Source organism: Pseudorca crassidens, chromosome 18, assembly GCF_039906515.1.
Source record: "Pseudorca crassidens isolate mPseCra1 chromosome 18, mPseCra1.hap1, whole genome shotgun sequence".
In the NCBI taxonomy this organism is placed as follows: Eukaryota; Metazoa; Chordata; class Mammalia; order Artiodactyla; family Delphinidae; genus Pseudorca; species Pseudorca crassidens.
In genome coordinates, this window is record NC_090313.1 from 62,292,896 (window position 1) to 62,320,053 (window position 27,158).

A 27,158-nucleotide genomic window follows, 5' to 3' on the forward strand; every position below is an offset into this window, starting at 1 on the left:
CCCCAATAGGAAAATGGACAAAGCATATGAATAGACAGTTAGCCAAAAGGAAAAAAAAAAAAATCAATAAACATGAAATTATGTTCAAACTCCTTATTATTTAGAGAAAAAAATTAAGGTAATAAAATATTTTACACCTATCCAATTGATGAAAAATTTAAAAATAATATTCAGGTAGATGAGCATTCATCCGTGCTATGAGAGTATAAATTGGTCCAGCCTTTTTGGAAAGCAGTTTGGCATCTTTTATTGATTAAAATATGTGTACCTCCTAGTACCATGATCGTAGTCTGTAAATGCCATTTCTCATTAAATGGAACCGTAGTCCCTTAGAGAAATGGCTGATTCCAGACCTGAGATATCTTGTGACAGAAAGCAAAAAAGCTATCAAAAAAACAAACAAAAAAACTGTATGCCAACACATATATATGGAATTAAAAAAAAAAAGATTCTGATGAACCTAGGGGCAGGACAGGAATAAAGACACAGCCATAGAGAATGGACCTGAAGACAGGGGGAGGGAGAAGGGTAAGCTGGGACGAAGTGAGAGAGCGGCATGGACATACATACACTACAAAATGTAAAATAGATAGCTAGTGGGAAGCAGCTGCATAGCACAGGGAGATCAGCTGCTGCTTTGTGACCACCTAGAGGGGTGGGATAGGGAGGTTGGGAGGGAGACGCAAGAGGGAGGGGATATGGGGATATATGTATATGTATAGCTGATTCACTTTGTTATACAGCAGAAACTAACACACCATTGTAAAGCAAAAAAAAATCTGTCACTTTGGTAGTTGCTAGGATACAACTCATCATTCTGAATATTAGTAATTAAAGAAAAGAATCAAGCATTTATCCGCCTGCTTATACTAACTGTATTTTAGGATAACCCAAGAATTGATGAATTTCTTTATGAAAGCACTCTAGCCGGAAAATGCAGTAGGAATGATAGAATTAGAAGATTGTTATTTTTACAACTACTACCCCCACCCCACCACACCCCAAAGAAACAGTGGCCTTAGCCCAGTGGTCTCAAATGAATTGTGGTCAGAACAGGTGTTTTGTTTTAAACTTCTAACTTATTGAGGAGTGATGCTCTTGTAAAATGCATAAAATGTTGCAGCAATGTTAAATTGCTGTAAAAGTTTCTAAACTTTTGCACTTTGAATTTTTGTACTTACCATGAATTGTTAAAAAACCACTGGGAACTGGCACCACCACACCTGAACGTAGCACTGGTCTAGACAACGATCATGAGTGAATGCCAAAACTGTTAACTGAAAGTGAGGAGCTTTAAAATGGATGGAAACACCCAAACCCACTTATAAATCTAAGTATCGCTAAATGTGAACAATCAGACATTGTTTGTCTCCTTATGTGATGCAATAGGAAATTCATAGCACCACATGTGAATTATCTCCCCTGACCCCCCACCAAAATTGAACCTGAATCAAATCAGGCTTCTAGAACTGACTACTGCTTTGCCAGGAATGGAAGGGGTGAGTTAAATGACAACACCACATGGAAGGCATCAGCCAGATTCCAGAATGTGGGAACTACTATAGGACAAGTGACACAATTTATTTAACTTTAACCAATAAATGTCATTAATGAAGAGGGAGGGAGCACTACATAAGGTTAGAGACATAAAAGACACCTGAATCAAATACAGAGTGTAGGGGTTGTTTGATTCTGATTCAAACAGATTTTAAGACAATCGGGGAAATGTGAAGATGAGCCATTGAGATTATGTATTTTTAAAAAGACTTATTTGTTAGAAATACATACTGAATTATTTCAGATAAGTGTTTGCTTTAAAATACTCCAGTGTTTCAGGGTGGGGCAAGAGGGGTGGAGAATAGATTAAATAAAATAGGCAAAATATTGATAATTATTAAAACCTGGTAATAAGTGTCAAACATAAAGCCAGACATTAGCTGTAGTGGTGAAAACAGGTTTTATTCACTAACTACTGACAGTAGGAATACGAGCTGAGCTCCATCGCGATTTGTGCTGAGGTGACTGGCGTTTTAAAGGGCAATGCGGGAGTAAGGAAGGGAGTACAAGCTGGGGCTCAAGTGAAAACTTACTGAAGGTTAATCACTGTGAATGCCCATGAGGCCAGCTGTGTGTTCTGGCTGGCAGTCATCAAGTTAGGATTCTGTCCTCCCACAGAGACTGGAGGACAGAGACCCTGTCCTTCCTGATGATTACCTTTCAAAAGAATGGCTTTCAGGTTTTTGAGAAAAATATTCCTGAGTTATAGAAACATATACATCTCAGAGAGACCCAGAAAAGATTCATAATTTTAAGACCTTCTTAGTAAATGTTCTAAGAAAGGTCAGGGGCTTGTCTTTAGGTGTTGGCTAGAAGAAACAGCCTTGAGCTTTCTCAAGGAGGCATTTTGTTGAGAGGCTGGGGTTATCCTAGGGACATGCATGTCCTTATGCTGCTAGAAGCCTTGCTAGAGTTTGGTTATCACTCAGCGCAGAGGGTTGGACAGAGTCATTATGTGCTGGGAGTTCTGGAGTTCTTACAAGTACATGAGGTTCCAGTATATCAGTCTTTATGAGAAAAGAATACTCTTTAAGTGTATGTTTGAAAGTTTTTTAATAAGAAGTTATTCTTAATGTATATTCCCCTTGACCAAGTAATTCCTCTTAAAGGAATGTATCTTAAGGTAGTAATCAGAAATTTGCAGGGCTTCCCTTGTGGCACAGTGGTTGAGAGTCCGCCTGCCGATGCAGGGGACACGGGTTCATGCCCCGGGCCGGGAAGATCCCACATGCCGCAGAGAGGCTGGGCCCGTGAGCCATGGCCGCTGAGCCTGCACGTCCGGAGCACAGGCTCCGCAGCAGGAGAGGCCACAACAGTGAGAGGCCCGCTTACTGCAAAAAAAAAAGAAAGAAAGAAATTTGGTCAAGGACTTATGTATGAGGATATTCATCGAAGTAGTAACACAGAAAAATAGGAAACAAATATTTCCAACATTAAAAGATTTATAAATTATAGGACATCCTTTCACCTACTAGATTATCAGAAATCCGGAAGCATCAAGAGCCTCTGTGAAAGCAGGCGCTCACATAAATTGCTGGAGAGGCTGACCCCATGGAGAGCAATTAGGCAATCTTAACAAAATTACTAATCCATTTACCCTGTGACCTAGCATTCCGGTTTCTGGGATATCTTCACATGTATGAAATTATTATATATGAGGTTTTTTATTACATCATGATTTGTAATAGCAAAAGATTGAAAACAATAGAAGACTAGTTATATAAATTGTGGAATTTATGTAGAGGATTACTATACAGCTGAAAAAAGGATGGGGCACCTCATATCTGTGCATTCAGTATGGTACCAACTAGCTACATGTGGTTAGTTAAATTTGAATTACTTAAAATGAAATTTAAAATTCAGTTCTTTGGTCACAGTAGCCACATTTAAAGGTGTTCAGTAGCCGCATGTGGCTAGTGGCTATGCCACTGGACAGCACAGATATAGAACATTTCCATCAATGCAGAAAGTTCTGTTGGACAGTGCTGCTTTATATAGTGAGTATAAAAATTTTTCTAAAATACCTATATTACTTTTATAATAAATAACAGATACCTAGAGATAGATTGAAAATATTAGGTAACACAAAACAGGTTTTTTTGTGTGTGTGAAAGTTTAAAACCTGAGTTTGGAACACGTGGAATCTTCACAGAGTTTTTTTCTTAAAGTCAATAACCTCTCCATTTTCTCCTGTAGTTTACCATTTTCAGATGTGTATGAGACCAGGTGGGTTACATATTATGGGGAAAGTTCACTTGGTACAGTTGTTGAAGGTAAAAAGAAAAAACAGCATAAAGGATTCTTAATTAATTATTTTTTTACCTAGCCTTTACTGTTTTTTGCTTGAACCAAGTTTGTCTGAAGACATAACCTTCCTCAGGTCTTTATTGAACTCATGTCCTACATGAACTCTAAATTTGCTAGGTGCTATTGGTGTAGATGTAGCAAAAAGTTACCACTGTAATCACAGCTTTCTGGAATACTCTGAAATTAGACTGTGATATAATAAAGATACTTGCTTTGTCTGGGTCCCCAGCACACAGCTTCTAAAACCTTTGGAATCTCCTGAGTGGTAGGAATGTCTTTGGCATGCAAATGAGATGACTTGGTGAGGCGCTCCTAGTTAACTTAAGGATGGGGTTTGGACGCCAGAAAGACAACCTTGGTTAGAAGCCTAAAACTTTCAGCCCTACCTCCCAACCTCCAGGGCAGGGAGAAGGGCTGCAGGTGGAGATAATCACCAGTGGCCAATGATTTAATCATTCATGCTTAAGCAGTTAACCCTCCATAAAAAACTTTAAACAACAGGGCTCCTGGAGCTTCCTGGTTGATGGACAGTTTGAGGTGCTGGAAGGGTGGTGCATTTGGAGAGGGCATGGAAACTCCATGCCCCTTCTTACCTACCTTGCCCCATGCATCTCTTCCATTTGGCTGTTCCTGAGTGTATCTTTTATTATAAACTGGTAATAGTAATTAAAATGCTTTCCTGAGTTCTGAATCTTTCCAGCATATTATCCGAGAGAAAGGGGTTATCAAGAGTGTGGGTGACCTGGAAACTGCATTTGGCATCTGGCATGGGGGCAGTCTTATGGGACTGAGCCCTTTAACTTGTGGAATCTGTTGCTGACTCTAGGTCGATAGTGTCAGAATTGAACTGAATTATTGGACACCCAGTTGAAGAAGTGGTGCTGGAAAAAACACCACATATTTGATGTCCAGGAAAAAAACAACCCTTCAGGTGTAACTTTATGTGGCTGCAGAACATAGTAAGATGTTGATTTCAGAGTCTGGCTTATTTTAGTGTTGTCTAAGAAGAAGCTAATAGGAGTTAAATACCACCTTAGTGTGCAGTGTTTTTTAAAAAATAGGGATTGTGCTATACATTTGAGATACTAATAAATAATTAATTTTAAACAGATCTACAGAAAATAAGGAAATTCCCCCTCTGGAAAATAAAGTTGCAGACTTTAGAGAAAAAGAATCATCTTCAAATTTAGCTTACCAAAAGCATGACTGCTCTAGTGCCTGTCTGATGAAAATGCCACTTACCTTCAAGGGAGAAAACCCTCTGCAGCTACCAATCAAATGCCACTTCCAAAGACGACATGCAAAGACAAACTCTCATTCTTCAGCACTCCACGTGAGTTATAAAACCCCTTGTGGAAGGAGTCTACGAAACATGGAGGAAGTTTTTCGTTACCTGCTTGAGACAGAGTGTAACTTTCTATTTACAGATAACTTTTCTTTCAATACCTATGTTCAGTTGACTCGGAATCACCCAAGGCAAGAAGAAATTGTTTCTGATACGGATATTAGCAATGGAGTGGAATCAGTGCCCATTTCTTTCTGTAATGAAATTGACAATAGAAAGCTTCCACAGTTTAAGTACAGAAAGACTATGTGGCCACGAGCATATTATTTAAACAGCTTTTCCAACATGTTTACTGATTCTTGTGACTGTTCTGAGGGCTGCATAGACATGTGAGTAGAAAAACATGGCATTTCAAAAAAATCTTCTGAATGTAGGGGTACTTGTCAAGAAGTCCTGCTGTGTATCAGTTTGTCTGTCTATCTAAAACCAGTTCATCGAGAATCTAAAATAGAAAGATGCATCTCATTAGCAATAGGAAAGAAAAGTTATTTCAGTAATTTGGGAATTATTTCTTCCAAGGATAAGTATTCCCTTTAATCTAGTACCATACTCCTAATAGCAGCAATTACAGCTAATGCCATGGAACTGTGCCAAACACTGTGACAAGTGCTTTACATATATTTTCTTGTTTAGTTCTGACAAAACCCCATGGGGTAGGTAATATTATTTCCATGTTACAAATGAGGAAGTTGAGAAGCCAAGTGTAAGGTCAACAAATTTAAGAACCAGAATTTGAACCCGTGCTCTTAACCATTATGTTATATGTTGTATTTTACTTTTGCAAATCATTTCCTTGCTACTTTTTTTAGAAAGTTAATGGTGCCTCTCCTGATCATAAAATTGACATTCCATAAAAAAAAATGAAAACATGTTCTAATATATTAAGACTGTGAAAAACATTTTTTTTTCAGGGTGTGTAATTTATTGGTATTTGTAGGTTTGCATATGTAGAGCGGACTTGCATTATATGTACATTTAATTTAATGCAAATTTAGCTGCCTTTACTAGGAAAAAGAAAAAGCATGAGAGAGATAAAGAGAAATAATTTAAATTATATACATAGTTCTCACCATCCTCTCAGAAGGAGTGTGAGATATCAATCTGCTGTTACCTCAGTTTGGCTCAGTTCCTTTAGATCTGTCATAGAGGAAACTTCTCACTGTGCCAAGTTTTATTCTGTTTAAATATAAGTTGTTGTTTTTTCAGCATTGCCTCTAAACGTAACCCATCTACATCTGGCCAAGCCCAATCTCTTTCAGTGATGGAGGAAAAAAACTAACTGTTGGACAGTGTTTACTATACTTTATGGTCAGTTTAGTGGGGTTTTTTAAAGAATAATTTTGACTGTTTGTGATTTTTGCCTTAGACTGTAGAAAGTAACCCCCATGTAACATGCACCACCAGCATATATATTTTCATCTATTGGTCAGAAATTACAAGAGAAGTCACAAAATAAGCAAAAGCTGAAGCCCACTGGGATCTGGAATTGGACATGAGCACTGGGGCCAGGGATTCTAATCCTGACAGGATGGGAATTAAACACGTCCCATGCATGGCAGAGAGTGGGCGCTGAGCTCTTTGGGGGGACAGAAACAGGGACCTGCACAATGCTGGGAAGCAGGCTAATAACTCACAGGGCCTGGAATTGTGTTAATAACAACTGGGTTTAGAGCTGTGAAACCCATAGGTCAGAGCCAGAGCAATGAGGAAAGCAGCCAGTGTAGAGGAGCACCCAGGAGTAAATTCCACGAAAAGTATGATTTCAAATAGTCAGAACACACGAAGACATTTAGGACCATGAAGGCAGCATAAGTCCCAACAACTGGCAGCATTCACACCTGAAGAATCAGAGGTAAATGTAGAATCTGACTGAAAGAGACTTTAAAATAGGTATGTTTAAAATGTCCAAAGAGATAAAATATTAGCATCCATGAAACAAGAAAAGGAGATTATTTTTTAAGTATACTGTATATGTAAAAGAACCATTTGGAAATATGGGAAATAAAATATATGGTCATTGAAATAAAAACTAAATAGATGGACTAAATGGTAAGCATTGGTAGAGCTGGAGAAAGAATTAGTGAATTGCAAGGCAAAACTAAAGAGATTCCCTCAGAATGCAAAGAGATAAAGATATGGGGAAAATAAATTTACAGGTTAAAAAATATGGAGGATAAATGAAAAATTCTAACATACATCTGAGAAGAAAAGAGCATTGTTCAGAGATAATAGCTGAGAATTTTCCAGAATTGAAGAAAGACAGGAGTCTTCAGAGTGAAAAAGCCCACTGTGTACTAGAAATGGAAAATAAGATAACTATATCTAAATATATCATGATGCAACTTAAAAAGTATCTAGGGCAAAGAGTAAATCTCACACTATCAGATAGAAAAGAGGAAGAATAGATTGACAACACACTTTTCATCAGAAAGAAGACAAAAAGGAGGCATATTAGCTTAAAATGCTGACGGAAAATAAAGGTAAAACTAGAATTCTGTACCAACCCAGATGGTCATTTGTGGGGAGGGAGGAGGGTTCTTACACAATTACACAGCAGTTGAAGACATGCATAACTGCTTTCTAGCAATAGTACTTTTAAGTCTATCTAGAGCATTGTTTTTCAAGCTACAGGTTTAGTAGGATGTAAAATCACTTGTAACTAGCATTTTAAAAATTAAATCATATAGAAGGTACCCACGTGCATCACACATGATAAGGTACTTCATGCCACTGTTATTTCTGCTTGTATGCATACACATATAAATATGCATGCCTCTGTAGGATTGTGAAGAAAATATATTTCTTACTGTGAGTCATAGTCAAAAATATTTGAAAGCTACTACCCTAGAGATGCTTACACATGTGCATAAGAATAAGGATGTTGTAGCATTTTTGGTGTATTGAAAACTAGAAGCAACTTAATTGTATACCAAGCAACTTAATTGTAATCTAAATGCTGTGGAAAAGTTAAAAGGAAATAACTAGATTTGTATATAACACAGATGGGTCTCAAAAACATATTGAATGAAAAAAGTTGTAGGATAATAACTATAGTACTTTTTAAAAAAATACAATATATTGTTTGTAGATAAATATGTATGTAAAAAGTATAAAGGATGCCTCACCAAAGCTCTTGAGAGTTTAGTTTTATCTGTAATGCTTTTTTTTTTTTTTTAAGGAAGATCATATATACAGTATATATGTTTTAAATTACAGTTGGCCCTTGAACAATGCAGGGGTTAGAGCTGCTGACCCTCCATGCAATAGAAAATATAACATATAACATAGTTGGCCCTCCATATAAGGGGTTCCACATCTGTAGTTCCACATCCGAGCATTCAACCAACCGTGAATCGTGTAGTACTGTGGTATTTACTCTTGAAAAAAATCCATGTATAAGTTGACCCATGCAGTTCAAACTCATTGTTCAAGGGTCAACTAAAAGGACTAGACAAAATGATGACAGCTAATTCTATATGGTCAAAATATGAGTGTTTATTGTATTATTGTTTGTGTTTTTCTGTACTTTTTAAACTTTGCAAAGTCATACTAAAAAAAGCAACAGTAGATTTCTACATCTGTAAATAGAATCCAAATTAATGAATTTATTGCTTGTTTTTTTCTGTTGCAAACGGTAGTTACCACTCTGACATGTATTGTGTATAAACAGAGAAATGCAGAAGCAAATCATAGAGGAAAAGACCTTAAAGTCACTTACCATTCAACATACGAGACAGGATTCAGAGATTTTAACCAGCTTACCAGTGGTTACATACCTAGTTTATAGCCGAGATAACCAGGTTCTTTACTCCCTATCGATTTACAAGTCCCTGTCATGTTAGATAGTTATCTAAATAGTTAGAGGGAAATTTTTTTTTTTTTTTTTTTGCAGTATGCGGGCCTCTCACTGTTGTGGCCTCTCCCGTTGCGGAGCACAGGCTCCGGACGCGCAGGCTCAGCGGCCATGGCTCACGGGCCTAGCCGCTCTGTGACATGTGGGATCTTCCCGGACTGGGGCACGAACCCGTGTCCCCTGCATCGGCAGGCAGACTCTCAACCACTGCGCCACCAGGGAAGCCCGGGAAAATTTTTTTATGGTTGCATGTTTACTGCTTAGCAATGTTATGAAAAACAGATTGTAGTAGCCAGATACCCAGCATCAGTCTCCCCAATTTATTTTCATGTCACTGGAGGGAGAGATAATACAAGACATATGCAATATGCCCTTTTGAGTTTGACACATATAAGTTTATCCATTGTAAGAGAGCAGACATAGGAGAATTTTTACAAAGAAGGTTTTGCAGAATAGGAAATGAAAGGAATTCATTTTGAAAAGTTAGAGAAAACTCATAAAGTTAAGTATTTCATGAGCAAATAGAGGTACAGGGCAGTTTATAATTATTTATAAATTTTTGGTAGATGTTGTCTTTCAAAGAGGTCTTTTTTATTTAGGGAAGAAGTCTAACAGTCCATGAACCAAACAACTATTCTAAATATAATTACATCCTTTACACTTTTGTCAAGATAGTCTCTTAACTTGGTGCTTTTTTATTCTGACTTCTCCATCCGTTGCCTTTTAGAACAAAATGTGCATGTCTTCAACTGACAGCAAGGAATGCCAAGACTTGCCCCTTGTTAAGTAGTAAAATAACCACTGGATATAAATATAAAAGACTACAGAGACAGATACCTACTGGGTAAGATACCTTGAGGATCCGTTGCAGGGTGTTTATATCTTTGAAGAAGGGTACTTTATCATTGTGGCCTGTAGTCTTATAAATGTTGTTAAATCTTAATTTCTTATACCAAAAATCTAAATTAAGGAATTAAAAAAACAAACTTGTATATTGTTCTTGGAAATGGAAGTCAGAGAGCACACATGTAACATGCAGACTGTTTCTAACACTCATCTGCTTTGAGTCTGACTCTTTCCCTGCTAGGGTTAGCTTACTTTGGGTAGACGGTTCCCCATTAAGATGTATACTGTGCAGAGCTTGTCGGAGAATTGGGAATTTTCAACTTCTCATGGCTGTTATTAATAAAAATAAACAGAAAATTTTCTTCCTAGACTTTCCCTTCCTAGACATTTCCTTCGTAGACATTGCTAGACATTTTTAAAGAGCTAACCTTTACTATGTGCCAGGCATTGTCTCAAGCACTTTGTAGATACCAACTCATTTAATCTTCACAAAACAACCCCAAGAAGTAGGTAGTATCATATAATCCCCATTTTAAAAATGGAAAATTGAAGTACAGAGAGGTTAAATTCAAGGTCACGCAGCTAGTAAATGCTGGAGCTATGATGGAAACCAGACAGTCTAGCTCTAGGAGCCTTCACACTTAGTCTGTCTCTCTTGGTAATTATTAGTGACGTAGCAATATAAAATGCTTATGCTTTTAATTTAAGATGTCTGATTGATTTTTCTCTTGTATGTTTTATTGACAGCATTTATGAATGCAGCCTGTTGTGCAAATGTAATCGACGAATGTGTCAAAACCGAGTTGTCCAACATGGACCTCAAGTGAGGCTACAAGTATTCAAAACTGAGAAGAAGGGATGGGGAGTACGCTGCCTAGATGACATTGACAGAGGGACGTTTGTTTGCATCTATTCAGGTAGAGCAAAGGTTTACTTTCACATTACTCTATAGTAAGATCTACATTTCTGAATCTCCATTTTACTAGTCAGGGCCACTGAGATCTTATAGCAAGGACAAGAGCAACAATATATAGGAGGAGCATCAGAGGAAGACAAGTGACTGGGAAATTGAGCACTGAAGGGATGAAATGCCTTAGGAGGAGGTATCAGGTGTTCCAGAAAAGAAAGGCTAAGGGATAAAACTTGGGTTATTGTGTGAGGCACATTTTTTGGTCTCTGTGGCTGCAGATGCTTTGGGGTAAGGTAAGAAAGCTTCCTATTTAAATAGGAAATCTAAATGACTGATTTGCTAAGGTAAAGATTATTAATCAAAGACTGTCTTGTTCAGTGTCTTGAGCTATTAGAATTTAATAGGTTAACATTGTAATAAATACCTTCAGGTGATGATTCAGGCAAAGCAGTTCACTCCATTTCAGGGACTCAAGAGAGTTGCCCATGTTCTGAGTGAAAGTTTCCAACCAGTGTGTTACAGTTGTGCAATTACTGATTCTTTCAGGCCATATCCCACAGGCCAGACACGTTGGTCTCTAGTTGTCTCTTCCTTTTACCCCAGAGTGTTAGGCAAAAATCCTCACTTTCTGTGCGTACCATGAAATGAGAAAGGTTGGAGAAACACGACTCTCAACGCAATCTAAAGGAAATGTGCTAGGCAGCAGGGACTAGAGCAACCCTCCTCATCTGAAATTCCAGGTTCACTTCAGTGAGGGCAAGAATTATCAGAGTTCAGAATAGTCACACCTGGATCCCTACCACATACCACTTACAGACACACATACTACACAACTTACCTAGACAATTCATCTCTCGTATTTCTCAAAATAACTCTTTGATGCTGCCCGTAAAATGCCAAATCGTGTCCAGAAAGTATCATTCATTGGCTTTATCTGCATTGCTAGAAAATTCACCTAAGTTATCTCTCTGATCTAGTTGCTAATTTTGACTTGTTAACTATAATTTTGAGTTCCTTGAAAGAAAATGCGTAAGCTTCAGGTGAAGATTTTAATTACACTAGGGCTTAATATGAGAATAGGCACATATCACCACAGATTTAAATAGGTCACTTTATAAAAAGAGTAAAGGTTTTAAGTGATAAAGCATTTATAACTAGACACAAAAGCTGAAATTTTAAGACTAGAGTTCACCTCTCTAATTTTCTAGAATGCTTTCTGATCTGTATTTTTGTTTTATATTATTGTAGCTAAATCTCTTCTCTTTCATGTTATACCACAACAGACAAATACTTCTTTTAGATGCCCTATATTTTTTCATGTACTGGGAGATACGAAATCTCTTCTTGGTCTTTTATATATTATTTCTTACAATAGCTTTCTAGGATGAGTTAGTGTTTATCTTCATTCTAGAAATAAGGTATACCCTATAGGGTTCTTTAGTAACAGAGCAGAAGAGATGCCCTTTTGTTGCTAGTAATTGTGTTATTTTTTGTTGTGTTAAGCTCTTTTACTTTTTTCTTTTAGGAAGATTACTAAGCAGATCTAACACTGAGAATTCTGATGCTATTGATGAAAATGGAAAAGAAGAGAATATTATGAAAAATATGTTTTCAAAAAAGAGGAAAATAGAAGTTGCAGATTGTGAGGTTGAAGTTATCCCATTAGAATTAGAGACATATCCTAGAAGTGCTGTGACTGAGGAGTGTCCACCTAAGCTCCATAATAATCCCAAAGAGCCCATTATGTGAGTGAGATCTTATGAACCCAATCAAGATTGATCTATGCTGTATACTATTGATCAAGAGTAGTTCTTTCTCTTTCATCTTTCTTTCTTACTTTCCACTTCCACTCCTATATATCTCCTATATGTCAACTTGCTTCACAGTTGTAAGTTTAACACTGTGAGAAATCTAGGGCACTTAGATTTAAAAATCTAGCCAACATACTTTGTTTCCTCAGTTTCCATTTGTGGAGTTTTACCTTTAAAAACTTTGACTTTAATCAGGTTCTTTATGGATGTCGTAACTTTTGCAGTTCTTTTTATTTTCTATTACTGTTTTATTTGCAAAGCTTTTCTTAGGTTTTCTTCAGTTTTTTAATATACTTCAAAAATGATTGACTTTAAAATATGATTATACTTTTTTCTTCTAGTGAGGGGTAGGCATAGATGTTATAACTTAGATTAATTTCTAATGGATATTTATGTAACAGTGAAGCTATCTATATTTCAGGGTACAATAAAGAGCATTTTTAGTGATATACAGAATAACTTTTTTTTCCTTTTCAGAGAAATGAAATGTAACAATATTTCAAGAATTCAGTATCATTCAGTCATTAGAAGTCCTAAAACCAAGATGGCCAGTATTCAACACAATGGGGAAAAGATGGTAAAAACTGCAAAATGTAGATGGTGCCCTTCTGAGAACATTAACTATTACTTAGTTCAAATTGTGTTACTTAATAATGTGTAGGATTTCTTTTATTATTTTGTAATGTGGTGCTGTTAGTGTTAGGACTATGTTTTATTTACTTAGTATCTTCCATGGTGGTTGGCATGTTCCCAACTTAGATATATAAGGAGAATGTTGGTCATGATCTGACAGTGTATTCTACTGAGACCTATCCAGTCTAAGAATTTGTAGAAGAAGCTAAAGTGTTCAAGAGTTGATAGTATTACATAATAAGAAAAGAAGGATAGAGTAATTTAAGTTAAGGAGAGATGGTGTGAGATGTAGGAGAAAGAAGAGAAGCAGCCTAATGAAAGAATCATCAAGAAAGCAACATTTTACATGATAGCCTCTGAAGGTACACTTTTCAGTCTGTACTGAGAAGAATAGTCAGAGACTGTAACTTCGAAACAGAATGATACAGGAAGAAAAGAACAGGCAGACATAATGGTAGTTCACGGTAAGGCTTGTTGATGAAAAAAAAAAACTCTGCCCTAGGTGGTGTGCAAATATTTGCCCTCTGCCTAGTAACATTCAGTAGGTACCTCCTCAGTACCACATGATTATGAAAAGATTGGGCCGGGGGATCACATAGGCTTGGGTTTGCCCTCCAGCACTGCAGCTTACTAGCTGCTTGACATCTCTCTGTCTACATTTCTTTATCTGTAGAATGAGAATAATAGTATCTGTCTCAGAGTTAAGAGGATTAAATGAGATAAACATCAGAAACTTTGTGTAGCACAATGCTTGACACCCAACTAAGTGCTCCACACATGGTGACCATTGAAGTACATAAATAATAATAATGGTCAACATGTATGGAGCACTTAGTTGAGTACCAAGCATTGTGCTCAGCATATACCCCTTTTTGAAAGTTATCATTACCATTTAAAGTGACTGCAGTGTCTGCAACTCATGGAGACAGGCAATTCCTTTAACCTTTTCTTTGAAGTAACTAGCCAAAGAGTGTTTTTAATCTTTGCACATCTTATAGTTGAAGCCAAATTTATAATCTGGCATAGAATTGAGGGATACAGACAGGTGTATTTGAGTTTTATTTTGAATTTATAATGCCTAAAGAGTGTCTTGACAGTCCTTATAATTTTCATAGCTCTTGCTCACTAAAGTGCCTAGGAGTAAAATACAGCCATAAGGGCTCCATCACTTCAGAGAGGCTTTCAAAACTAATCTAGTAGCTATAGCCTGTGAAGATTGACACTTGACGAAAGAGCCCTTACTGCTAAATTAAATTTTTTTTCCTGACCTAGGAAGTAAAGACATCTTCCTTGTTTTCTTTTAAGGGATTTACTTCCTCAGAGTCTGTCACCTCAGAAGATAATGGTGGATTTAAACCAACTCAAGTACATCTGAACTCTAAAGCCAAGGAAATGAGAGGTAGGCTTTGTTTCAGTCTGATTGCCTGCCTCTTCTGCCTTTTTGTCTCTCTTGCTCAGTACTTGTGGCTCATTTTCTCAGACTCCATAACAAAAATGTGGCATTCATCACAAGAGTTTCTACTTGTTTAGATCAGAGTTTGGCAAACTATAATTGGTGGGCCAAATCCAGCCCACTACCTGTTTATGTATAGCCTATGAGCTAAGATAATTTTTACCTTTTAAATAATAACTGAGAAAAAATGAGAAGATAAGTAATACTTCGTGACACTTGAAAATTATAGGAAATTATAATTTCAGTGTTCCTAAATAAAGTTGTACTGGAACAGAGCCACACTCTTTCGTTTACATGTTGTCTCTGTCTACTTTCACACTATAGCAGCAGACTGAATAGTCACAACAGAGACCATGTGGCCCACAAAGCTTACAGTATTTACCGTTTGGCCCTTACAGAAGAAGTTTGCTGACCCCTGGTCTAGATGCCAACCATGACTTGATGCGTGGCAGGAGAATGGGGTGGTCAGCTCCAAGTCTGCATAGTCCATGTATGGCTTTGGAAGCATTGTCCAATGCAGCTATTTCCTAACCCTTCGTTTAGGCTCCTTAAAAATAAAGACACATCATTCTCCTGCAGTATTCCAGCCAGTGCTGCTGCAGGGGATGCTTAGCAAAAAGTGTAAATATTGCTACCCTGAGTGCTTATCTTTCAGTGTTACCGGACCTGCCATGGTTAATATTACAACCTGACAAACTTGGATTTTGTTCATTTGCATTTCAATATATCCCTCAGTGGAGAGGCATTGCTGAGACATGACCCTTTGTGAAGAACTGACCAACCATTGCCTCTTCTGCCTTTGGGCTTCCTTGCATCTGCACCCCCAACTCCCCACCTGGTCTTAAAGGATGGAGACTGGGGGAGGCAAGGCAGCTCCTTGACAGAAAAGGTCTATCAAGAAAGGGCACTTATAATAATTTCACCTGTAGAGGAGGAAAATCTCTTTCTACCCATCTTAAGCTGTCTAGCCAGAGCCCTGTAAATTAGACTGACAAAAGACACATTGACAAGAGAAAAACAAAAGTTTATTAGTATGCATATTATACACATAACACATGAGTACTCAGAGATGAGTAACTCAGAGAGGTGGCTTAGAACTCTGGCTTATCTAGTATCTTAGTCAAAGAACAATAAATTTTTAGAGGAATAACAAGACAAAGGAAAAGGGCCTTGAATATCTCGTGGTGGAAATTGTGGGAACCCAGATATATGTGAAACCAATGGTAGATAAAGGCTAGTTAGTCAAGTATGCTATGTAGATTGCTTTGGTTCAGTCTCCAAGCTGACAAAGGTCTATAGTTATCTCTGGTAATTAACTTTTGTCCTTCCTAGTATTATAGATGGAGGGACACCTTTGTAAATTTATATCCTGCTTTTAGACACATGGGGGGAGGGCTGAGCTTTTCCTGTATTGCTACTTAATTGCCCTTAGCTCAAAATAGTCCTTATGTCAGAGATGCATATTTTGGGATGACATTCTGATATATCACCATTTAATGCATGTGAGCCATACGACTACTGTTACTTTTGGTTCTTTTGTCATTTCCATTGACTACTACAATGTATATAGCAGGCACCACAAAAATTAGTTATGTACTATTATGGCTCACAAGTAACCCATGATTAAAATATGAGTACATGTAGGAGTAGCAGCCAGCAACAGTGATAATTACATCAAAAACATTAATTTTAGAGAAGTATAATTTCTTCGTGCCACTGAATTAGGTGACACAAATGACTTTTTAAAAATAAATCATTTTATTCCATTTGACATGCATTCATACTTTTGAATATTTTCAAAAAATTATTTCCATTATTCAATAAGAAAAATAAGTAGTTCGTCTTCTTCTAAAGTACTGTTGTTTGTAAAAGTGTAATTATTGAATGATCATCTAGTAAAAACTCCAAACATTAATGTATACAAAACCCATAGCAATAGTTATTACTATTGGGACTTATAGAGGGTGACTCCATCAGGGTCTCCTCAGGCCTTTCATTGGTATATTAAAGGCCTAAAGTACTCCCTAAATACCCTCTCTGTTACAGCTGTTTAGAATACACTTAAATGCAGATTCCAAAGTTGAAGAGAGGTAAGTCAGTTTCTAAGGAGTAGAGATTAAATATAGTAACAGGAAGCAACATGTATACAGATTCATAAAAAGGCATTGTTATGTAGTAGAAAGAAGGCAGGCTTTGGGGTCAGATATTTCTGGGTTTCTTACCCCACTTCTCATTACTATTGCTAGTTAGGTGAATCCCTTAAGCCTTCAGAGGCTTGAAGTTTTCATTTGTAAAATTGGAGTACTGTCTACCTTAATACATTGTAAGGATTAGCAATAATTAGCACAGCTTGCATTTAATTAGAATTGTTACTCTCACCACTGTTGCTCAGCCAATTACATTTCCTGACAATTCCTTCCACAATGTTTATTAGAGGACTCAAGCTCAAACCAAGCTGAAGATTCTGAAGACAACACTGTGATTGAATCAGATGTGATAGATATAACTAAATGTAGAGAAGAAACTCCACCAGGGGGCAGATGTCACCAAACAGTCACACTGGATGATCAGAATGAGATTCAAATACAAAAGCCCCAAGAGGAAAAATCTCCAGCATGTCAAAACCAGCAGGTCTTTTGTGATAAAGAGTTACCAAGTGAAACCAAGAATGCTTCATCTGATTCTCTAAAGAAGTTCAATAAAGGGAGTGTGTTTTTATTGGATGCCACAAAAGAAGGAAATGTGGGCCGCTTCCTTAATGTGAGTATATGGGCTGAGGTTCCTATGTCTAAACACATTTTTTTTTCCCTAGGCTTCTTAACAAAATCATGAGGAAAATATGATTAAAAGACTCCAAAGCCAGACTACCTAGATTAGAATGCCAGTCCTAACCAAATATACTTCAATTAAAAAATTTTTTTAAAAGTGCCAGTCCTCCACACATGACCTGGGGCATGTTACTTGACCTCTCTATGCTGTATTTCCCACCCCTATAATATGGAGATAATAGTAACTGTCTAGGACGTTATGAAGATTAAATGTATTATATATAAAGTGCTTAAAAGGTACCTGGCACACAGTAAACATTTGCTTGAGAAAGCTATAAGAAATAGTAAGAAAATCATATATGTTTATTGAAAGGTTTTCAAGATTCATTACTTCAAAAAAATATCACAATGGGACTCATAGAATAAGCTTCTCTTTTGTGTCTTATATAATACAGTGAAATGCCTCTATCTATTCAAAAAAATCAGTTGGGAGTACTTAAGTTTTGCTTACTCTCACTAAGTTTTGAGTGGTTTAGTGGCTTAGTACAGAAAACCAGTACATTTATCAGAATATTGCATTTTACTATCTTACTCCTTTTTTATTCCTAAACCATAGTCGTTTTCTGTTTCTGTGTATGTTTGGGATATATGTAATGAGATTTATTTTTGTTTATACAGAGAAATATTTATGATTTCTCTGATTTTAAGGTTCAAGACTTAAGACTCCTGGCATCTTCATGATAAGAGGGATAACTTGTATTATTGGCCATAACTACTGAGTAGTGTGGAATTACCTTGTAGCTTTCCCATCATACTGCTATTCTATCCTGCCTCCTACCGTCATACATGTTTATCAAAGAATGTATGGTCTCAGGAATCCTACAGGAAAAAAAATCCGCTTCAACCTCTAGTCCCAGTGTGTATATAGACTCTCTTTGGCCAACTGGACCATGTGGAAGCCACCTGTATGCCCCGTACTCTCTGGGCTCCACTTTGTCCTTGCTTATCCTATCCAGGAGAGTGAAGAGGAGTCGTGGAAGGAGGATGGAAACTTTGATACCCTCCACACATCTTTGGAAAGGTCCACTCTAGTACTCTGATCCCTGGATATGGCCTTAATTTTTCTCTTTGGTCTGTATCAGAGCTCTTCTTCCTCTCTGGGGTTGAATTAGTGGGATGGGCAGCTTTGCTTTTTCCCTTAAAGTAATGGGAAGCATGCATGGCCCATGATTCTTTTATGCATTCCCTTTGCGAAGCTCAACACTCCCTTCCCCCCCAACCCCCCACCCCCCACCCCCGGCCACGCCGCACAGCTGGCGGGATCTTAGCTCCCTGACCAGGGATTGAACCTGTGCTCTCAGCAGTGAAAGTGGAGTCCTAACCACCGGACCACCAGGGAATTTCCTCAACACCTCTTTAAAATGACTTTTGAGTAGTTTGAAGTTGACGTTCAGTGATTATTTTTATTTTATTTTATTTTAATTAATTTATTTTTGGCTACGTTGGGTCTTCGTTGCTGCGCGCGGGCTTTCTTTAGTTGGGGCAAGCAGGGGCTACTCTTTGTTGTGGTGCATGGGCTTTCTTATTGCGGTGGCTTCTCTTGTTGCGGAGCATGAGCTCTAGGCATGCGGGCTTCAGTAGTTGTGGCTCGTGGGCTCTAGAGCACAGGCTCAGTAGTTGTGGCGCACGGGCTTAGTTGCTCCGTGGCACGTGGGATCTTCCCGGACCAGGGCTCGAACCCGTGTCCTCTGCATTGGAAGGTGGGTTCTTAAGCACTATGCCACCAGGGAAGCCCTCAGTGATAATTTTACATGTAATTCAGGTGCCATCAGAAGAGAAAATACTCTTAAGTCGGAAAATCTTTAAAACCAAAGAGCTTTTCTCCTTGCTAGATAAATCTTTATTTGGCTTTTTTCTTTTTCTCTGTCCTAGTTAGGAGGATACTTGGTTAATAGGGAACAGAATCCTCTCCTCCCTTCCTCTTTCCTACAACTGCTTTTCTCTATTCCACTTTCACTACTTCTACACTATTGCCAAACATGCTAGGAGCTATTAAACATGCCAGGAGAGCCAGAAGATCATTAAAGAATGATCTCTAGGACTTCCCTGGTGGCACAGTGGTTGAGAGTCTGCCTGCCGATGTAGGGGACACGGGTTCATGCCCCGGTCCGGGAAGATCCCACATGCCGCAGAGCGGCTGGGTCCGTGAGCCACAGCCGCTGAGCCTGCGCGTCCGGAGACTGTGTTCCGCGACAGGAGAGGCCACAACAGTGAGAGGCCCACGTACCAAAAAAAAAAAAAAAAAAAAGAATGATCTCTAGCAAAGGACTGTTGTGGCTTCCTTTCTGGTAGGTTATGTTGAATGGTGGCTGCACTAGAACTATATGGTTGGTTTCACCAGCTGGGTCCATCCCTTCTTTATAGGAGGAAAAAAACGGGCTTTTCTTTCTTTTTAAATTTAATTTTCTACTTAGATAATACATTCACAAGATTTCAAAGTTTAAATAAAATAAAAAGCCTTAGAGAATACCTACATACATACATACAGCCAAACAGAATTCTGTATCAAGGTAGCTCTGACCCTGCCAAGTAGGCACCATGAGTAAAGCTTACCAGGCCCAAATTGAAAAAACTGTGTGGACAGGAAGTTATCATTGAAATTTAATGGTGGCAAATATGTCTGAGGAAAATTGCTGGGATTTGATCCCTTTATGAATCTGGTGATAGATGAATGTGTAGAGGTGGCAGCTAGTGGGCAACAGAACAATATTGGAATGGTGGTAATAGGAGGAAATAGTATCATCATGTTAGAAGCCTTGGAGAAAGGAGAAGGTCATGTTCAGCAGAGAAATCAGTTACGTATACAGGTACCCTTTCCAACAGGTCTGTTTGACTGTGTTGTAAAACTCAGGTCATATACATTCTTCATATTAAACTTTTTGTTTTGTTTAAAAAAAATGTACTGTGCCCACATTCACCCGGCCCCCACTCCACCCTCTATAGTTAAATCATTTTTACTACTTTTTTGTGTATTCTTATAGTTTCTTTATGCAAATACAAGTAAATATAAATATATGTTCTTATTCCTACCCATTACATAAAAGATAGCATATTATATTTACTATCCTACACCTTGTTTTTTTTTAATTAGCAACGTGCCCTGGAGATCTTTCTAATCAGTACACAGAGCTCCTCGTTCTTTTTGTTTATATTAATAGCTGCATAGAATTCCAATGTGTGGATATCCTAAAGTTCATGTAACCAATCCTCTTTAGATAGATATTTGGATTGTTTCCAAACTTCTACTGTTAAAAACAATGTTCAGTGAATAATCTTACACATGGATACATGTGCAGATATATCTGTCGGATACATTTCCAGATACTGGATTGCTGAATCAAAAGACATGCATCTATAATAACGATAAATACTGACAGATTATCTTCTATAGGGGTTTGCACCATTTTGCCTTTCTACTGGAAAGATGTAAGAGTGTCAAAACAGGGCTTTTCTGAATGGATTCCTACCGTCAACAAAATTGTAATGAGCTATGATATTCTATATACTAGTCAGGAAAAAAAAGATATAAACAAAAATAAGTTAGATGTGTTGGAAACAGAATGGTATTCTAATGCTGCAAAGAACAAGGTATCAAACTTGATGCTATGTCTAACCTCTATGTTTATTTTTTTAACAGCATAGTTGTTGCCCAAATCTTTTGGTACAGAATGTTTTTGTAGAAACACATGACAGAAATTTTCCATTGGTGGCGTTCTTCACCAACAGGTTTGAAAATTTTTTTTATATGATTTCATTTTGAAATTGTGACTTTAAAAATAACAATAGAAAAATATTAAGAGAAGATATATGCTATAGCCCCACATATCTGGCACCCTAGAATATTCAGTTATCCCAAACTGTTTGTGGTCAATAAAATTTTAAATAGCTGAAATTTTCATTCTTATTTCCTCTTAGAGTTAATGCCTGAAAAGGCTAAGGATGGCAGGCCTCAGCCAGTTCAGTTCAGAGGATAAATGATGCAGAATGCTACATCTTTGAGTCCAAACTGCCCCCAACTACCCCACCACATGCCTCATCACATTACTGGGTTCCACTGTTTGCAAACCACACTTCCTTCCTTGTGGATATTGACAAGTTTCTTCTTACTTATGATTTTAGTAGATTTGAAATAAAACTTAAGTGATTATTCTTAATAAAAGAGCATTCCTAATTGGTTGTTGTTGGAGAGAGAGAGAAAACCATATTTTTGAGGATGGTTAATGATGTTAATATGAAAATTGATATAATCAAACTTGGTTCATTTGGTAGTTATTCAGGGTAATTTATGATTATTTTTAAAATTTCTACTTTCTAGGTATGTGAAAGCAAGAACAGAACTAACGTGGGATTATGGTTATGAAGCTGGGACTATGCCTGAAAAAGAAATATTCTGCCAATGTGGGTTTAATAAGTGTAGGAAAAAAATATTATAAATCTGTAGCTAGTGCCTGTTCATGAAATTAGCTTATCAAGCTGAAATTAGAGTCATGCAAAAGAAACCCCAGTGGTCAGTGGCATTAATTTAGGTTATGATCCATCAAGAGAATTCCTCTCAGTTTACCCTTGTTGGGGGGTCCATTTGCATTACTTAGAAACACTAGGAACAAAATAAGGACATTTTCATATGCATAGGGTATCTCTTTATTCTTACTGCTGTTCAACTGTACATGAGTAGGATGGAAGTGTATATTTTATATGAAATACTGCTATATAATTTGTAACTTATTTGTAAATTATATATTAAGAAAGACAAATGTCACAATTGATTTCAGCACTTCTTATTGCTTTTGGAATTATCTTTGACTTTCATGGCCCCAAAGGGCCAAAGCTCACATCTTTACCTACAAAATTTATTTATGTTTAATTCCTGGCAAATAACTTACCATTGTGAACCATAAGGTGGGCAACAGAGCCTGAAGCATCTGTCGAAATTCACTTCATGCATATTACTTCCAAGTATTTTAGTGCTAGTTGGAGAAGCTGTATCTGGCTCCGTGAAAGTGTCCCATCAGTCCGTTTGAATGAGAAGGGGTAGAAGCTCTCCTGTGGGGAAGGTTTTGGCACACTCTTTGCGATTCAATTTCTTTTCCACAGATTCTCTTCACTCCTTCCACATAAACACGGACAGGAAAGGAGGGAGTAGAAACTTGGAGGAATTAGAATATTTTTGTTCTAGATAGAGCCTTATGAAAAGGAAACTTAGAAAATAGTCAGACATGGCTTATTTAAGCCAGAAGAGATTGTGCTGGGCAAGAATTTCACTTAACAAAACAATTCTACTGAACTGCAAAGTCTGAAACAGACCCTTGGACTCTCCTAGGCATGATGTGCAAATTATTTTCCTAGAGAAAGTTACTTTGCTCTAGGTTACCTGACCATGATTGTCTAGTGGAAAGAGGATGAGAATCTCCAAGAGTTAAAACTAATTTTATCTATAACAAAGATATACATTTGGCTGCCAGGAACTTCCCACTAGGAACCAGGATGGGAATACTAGCTCAAAAAGGAGTAATTAAAAGTAGTTCTGGTTTTTGAGGGGTTTTTTTTCTTTTTTTTTTTTTTTTGATCTTGATTCTGGATTTAGTTTGGTTACCTTTCAAACAAAAATCTCTTCTAAGTTTGGACCCGATTAATTTCTTTAAAATATTGAACTAAATAAAAATTTAACTTGAAATTGGTTTAGAGAGTGGGAAACCAAAGAGCTAGGAAAGGGAGCAAAATATTATAACCCAAACAGCCTGTAGACAGATGAGGAAAGTTGAGAAGTCCATTTATTCACAGTAAAGATGCAGGAATTTTAGGCAATGCACTAAAATAAAGTGAAGACACTTGATAAGTATGGAAAATGTTTTTGTGCAGAAATCAACATCTTGATCTGCTTCATTCTGTACTGGTTCACAGCTGTCATCTTCCGTCAGCATCCTAGAGATTCCCTTTGTCTTCCCTATGTCAGGTCTGTTGCCAGTTAAATCCCGTTATTTCCCCTTTCCTGGATTTACTCCCACATATTGGTGAAGCACATCCTCCAGTAGCTTTTGAAAGGGAAAAATGAGAGGTGAATATTTTGAGCCCTTGTATGTTTGAACATGTTATTTTACCCTTACATTTGATTGCTATTTTGGCAGGGTATGGGTACTCAGTTCGTGAGTAGCTTCCATACCCAATTTTGAACACATCTGCTACATTCCAGTGTTGCTGCTTTGAAGTCTGAAAATGTTCTCACCTCTGGCCTTCAGGGTGACTGTTGGAAGTCAGATAAAGCCGTTCTTTATCTTTTGTATACGTGGCCAGTTTTTTTCAAGCTTATAGCATTCTCTTTGTCCCAATGTTCTGTTCCCAGTAAGAGTTAGTTTTCATACCTCATACCAGGTGCTTGGTGGGAGGGATCTTTCAATCTGAAAACTTTGTTCTTCAGAGAAATTTTCTTGAACTATATTTCTTTAATGAAATAGTTCTGTTGTCTGTTATCTGTTGTCTCTTCCTATTTATCTAGACATTAGACCTCCAGGATTGGTTCTCTCATTTTCTTATCTTTTCTCTTAATTTCCAGCTTTGTCTTCTTGCTCTACTTTCTGGGAGATTTCCTCAACTTAATCTTACAATTTGCCTATTGTGTTGGGTTTTTGTTTGGGGGGTTTTTGCAGGGTGGGGATTGGGTTTTGTTTTGTTCTGGTTAGGTTTTTTTTTTTGGGTCTCATTTTAAATTTCTAGAGCTCTCTTCTCTGAATGTTTTTTTTTCTTCAATATCCTATTTTTGGTTCATGGTTGCAGTATCTTATCTCTTTGAAAATACTATTTATATAGTGTAACATACATACAGGCATTCATATCTATATTATCTTTTTCCTGAATATTCTGTGACCTGCAAGGTTTGTTTCAGTGTTTTCCCTGTATGTGTCCTTTGGTCTTTGTCGTTCATGTTTTAGGCTTTCCTCAGTTAGTTAGTTAGATCTTGGCAGTCTGCTCATTCTTTTTTTTTTTTTTAAATAAGGGATTTTTTTTAACATCTTTATTGGAGTATAATTGCTTTACAATGGTGTGTTAATTTCTGCTGTATAACAAAGTGAATCAGCTATACATATACATACATCCCCATATCTCCTCCCTCTTGTGTCTCCCTCCCACCCTCCCTATCCCACCACTCTAGGTGGACGCAAAGCACCGAGCTGATCTCTCCCTGTGCTATGCCCCTGCTTCCCACTAGTTATCTGTTTTACATTTGGTAGTGTATGTATGTTCATGCTACTCTCACTTCGTCCCAGCTTACCCTTCCCCTCCCTGTGTCCTCAAGTCCATTCTCTATGTCTGCATAGAGGACAGCATCTTTATTCCTGTCCTGCCCCTAGGTTCTTCAGAATCATTTTTTTTTTAGATTCCATATATGTGTGTTAAGTCTGCTCATTCTTAAGAGTGGAACACTGAAAAACTGAGATTATAAACTGAGAGCGGGGTAAGGGGCTCTTCAACTGCTTCACCTGACCTAGCTGAGCTCTTCAGTTTCTTATCCAGTCTCTTTAGGACTTTCTTTCTGGCCTGGCAAGGTGTACTCTTCCATCTTACTGCTTGAAAGAAAAAAAACTTTGCTGCCAGAGCGTGCTCTTTTCTCCCGTTTTGCATCTCCACACTCTTGCTTCTGTAATCCATTTGTGTTTGTCAAGACTATCCAAGTTATCCTTTTTAATATTGTTCTCTTTTCTGTCCCCAGTTTGCCTCCTTTCCTCTCTTTAAAATCTGCTCAAAAAACAAGACCTCCAGGAGTTTTCCTTTGATTAGTTCCTCAGCAAACCACCAGCTATTACATGCTTCTTTTACAGAGCAACTTATTTTTTAACTGTAATTTAATTATATGCGTTTGTGTTCTCTACATGTGTATTCCATGCACCAAAAACCTTGTCTTGTATGGTGCTGTGTACCCAATGGGTGCTAAATAAAGGCTTGCGACTGCAACTGGAATTACTGTCAGTTAATTCTGCGTCCGTTTATGATAGACCTGTTTAGGCCAGACTTGGTGTGATACAGTTTTTAGAAAATAATGGATAAACCCTCAGAAGAACAATCATTTCTCCAGCTGAGTCCAGGGGCTTCGGCCACCTTTACTCCGACTATCGCTTAAGTGGGCGCAGGGTGGGGAGCTCCTGGCATGATTTTTTTTTTTAAAAAGCAATTCAAATTCAGACTCAGATCTGGAGAAGTTGCGAGTTTCTGTTTGAGAACTGCATCTACAAAGCCGACGGGTCTCTTCCTGCTCGGGACTTTTCCTGCGGGTAGGGGAGATCAATCATCATGATTTCGCCGAAACGGACTTCCGGCTGCGCGGGCGCAGTGCGCAGATATGGAGCCGGCGGGACCTCCCGAGCCCGAGTCGAGCTGCGGCGCCAGCTGGTCCGAGGCCCGGGCTGGGCGGGACGGGGTCCCCCACCCAACCGGTGAGTACTGCTCGGGGGGCGGGGGGCGGCAGGGGCAGTCGGGGCCCAGGGCAGCTCCCTGGTCGCCGCCGCCTGGGGGCCCGCGAACCCGCTTCCCGAGACAGCGCTGAGGTCTTGGCTCAGCAGCCCCTCGGCCGCCGCCGCTTGGGGGCCCGCGAACCCGCCTCCCGAGACAGCGCTGAGGTCTTGGCTCAGCAGCCCCTTGGCCTCTGGGCGTCCACCGCCGGCGGCCCTGCTCCCAGACCGCTGCCCAGGGCCTCTCGTAAGGAGAGGGTTTGCCTTCCGTTTACCGTTTATTTACCGTTTACCTCACCCACTGCTAATGGAACAGCCCATTGCTACAGTCCTACACGCTAGGAATACAGCCAGCAAGGAAAACCGAAGGAAATGCCTGGGAGTTTACTCTCCCAGCGCGGTTTCACCCACCCCTAAAACAATGCAGTCGGAGAAGTGCTCTGGGGAGGAAGGCTGGAGGGGGACCCCTCTTGAAGAGAAGTGGTCAGCTAGGTCTCGGGAAGCAGTTTGAGAAGTTTCCACAGAGAATGTAACGTTTTGGAACCATCCCCTCCTTTCCATGAGTAGTTCAAGTCTGTGGCCCTCCCCTTTAAGTGAGGCAACAGCCTTCTGGCTGGGCTCCTTCCCTGCGTTTCAGCAGATGTAGAGCGCTTACCCTGTGCAGGCTCAGCACCAGGTGCCGGGGATGCAGAGACGAGTTAGGCAGACCCTGCCCTAGAGAGTCTAATAGGCAACTCCTGTGTGACCTGCTAAGAACCACAGAATCACAAATGAGGGGCTCCTCCAACTCAGCCTGGTGTTCAAGGAACATCCTTAGTTTTAAAGAGGAAGAGTCACCCAGAGATACAAAGCTTGAAAAGGTGGTCCAGAAAGAGGTGAAGACTCGAAAAAAGGCACCAGCCATAAAACATCAGATGTGGCAACCACAAGCCAAGCAGTTGACTATTTCATTTAGCTAGTGTGTATACAGAATGCAAGATGAGGAGTTACCGGAGGTGAGGTTACATCCTGACCTTTTCCCCAAACTCCAGACTTGTATAACCAACTTCATTAATGCCAGGAACGATCTCAAACTGAATATGTCCCAAAGAAGACTCCTGTTTGCCTGCACACACCCACACACTCCAAACCTGCTCAGCCACTACCAGCCTTCCCCATTCCATTCACCTGGTTG

The 27,158-nt window shown here is 38.6% G+C and overlaps 1 protein-coding gene and 1 long non-coding RNA gene across 9 annotated transcripts in view; one reads left to right on the forward strand and one right to left on the reverse strand.

The window, feature by feature from the left end:
- The window catches only part of SETDB2 (SET domain bifurcated histone lysine methyltransferase 2), an 81,127-nt gene that overhangs the window by 22,693 nt on the left and 31,276 nt on the right, over nucleotides 1-27,158 (forward strand). For 5 of the 8 annotated variants that reach the window (XM_067713932.1, XM_067713933.1, XM_067713931.1 and 2 more), the window contains 9 exons: nucleotides 4,975-5,538; nucleotides 9,790-9,906; nucleotides 10,656-10,825; nucleotides 12,344-12,563; nucleotides 13,107-13,206; nucleotides 14,568-14,661; nucleotides 17,150-17,475; nucleotides 21,181-21,269; nucleotides 21,859-25,496. In XM_067713932.1, the coding sequence (XP_067570033.1) occupies nucleotides 4,975-5,538; nucleotides 9,790-9,906; nucleotides 10,656-10,825; nucleotides 12,344-12,563; nucleotides 13,107-13,206; nucleotides 14,568-14,661; nucleotides 17,150-17,475; nucleotides 21,181-21,269; nucleotides 21,859-21,976 (1,798 nt within the window). In that variant the 3' untranslated portion in view covers nucleotides 21,977-25,496. Of the gene's footprint in view, nucleotides 1-4,974; nucleotides 5,539-9,789; nucleotides 9,907-10,655; nucleotides 10,826-12,343; nucleotides 12,564-13,106; nucleotides 13,207-14,567; nucleotides 14,662-17,149; nucleotides 17,476-21,180; nucleotides 21,270-21,458; nucleotides 21,837-21,858; nucleotides 25,497-25,826; nucleotides 25,970-27,158 lie in introns of those variants that run through there. The other 3 variants (XM_067713936.1, XM_067713938.1, XM_067713937.1) reach the window with 3 other exon arrangements.
- On the reverse strand, nucleotides 1,952-26,841 carry LOC137211467 (uncharacterized). Its single transcript, XR_010937098.1, has 3 exons — nucleotides 26,640-26,841; nucleotides 5,107-5,227; nucleotides 1,952-2,888 (listed from the first exon to the last, which is right to left on the reverse strand). It is a non-coding gene; the product is annotated as an uncharacterized lncRNA (long non-coding RNA).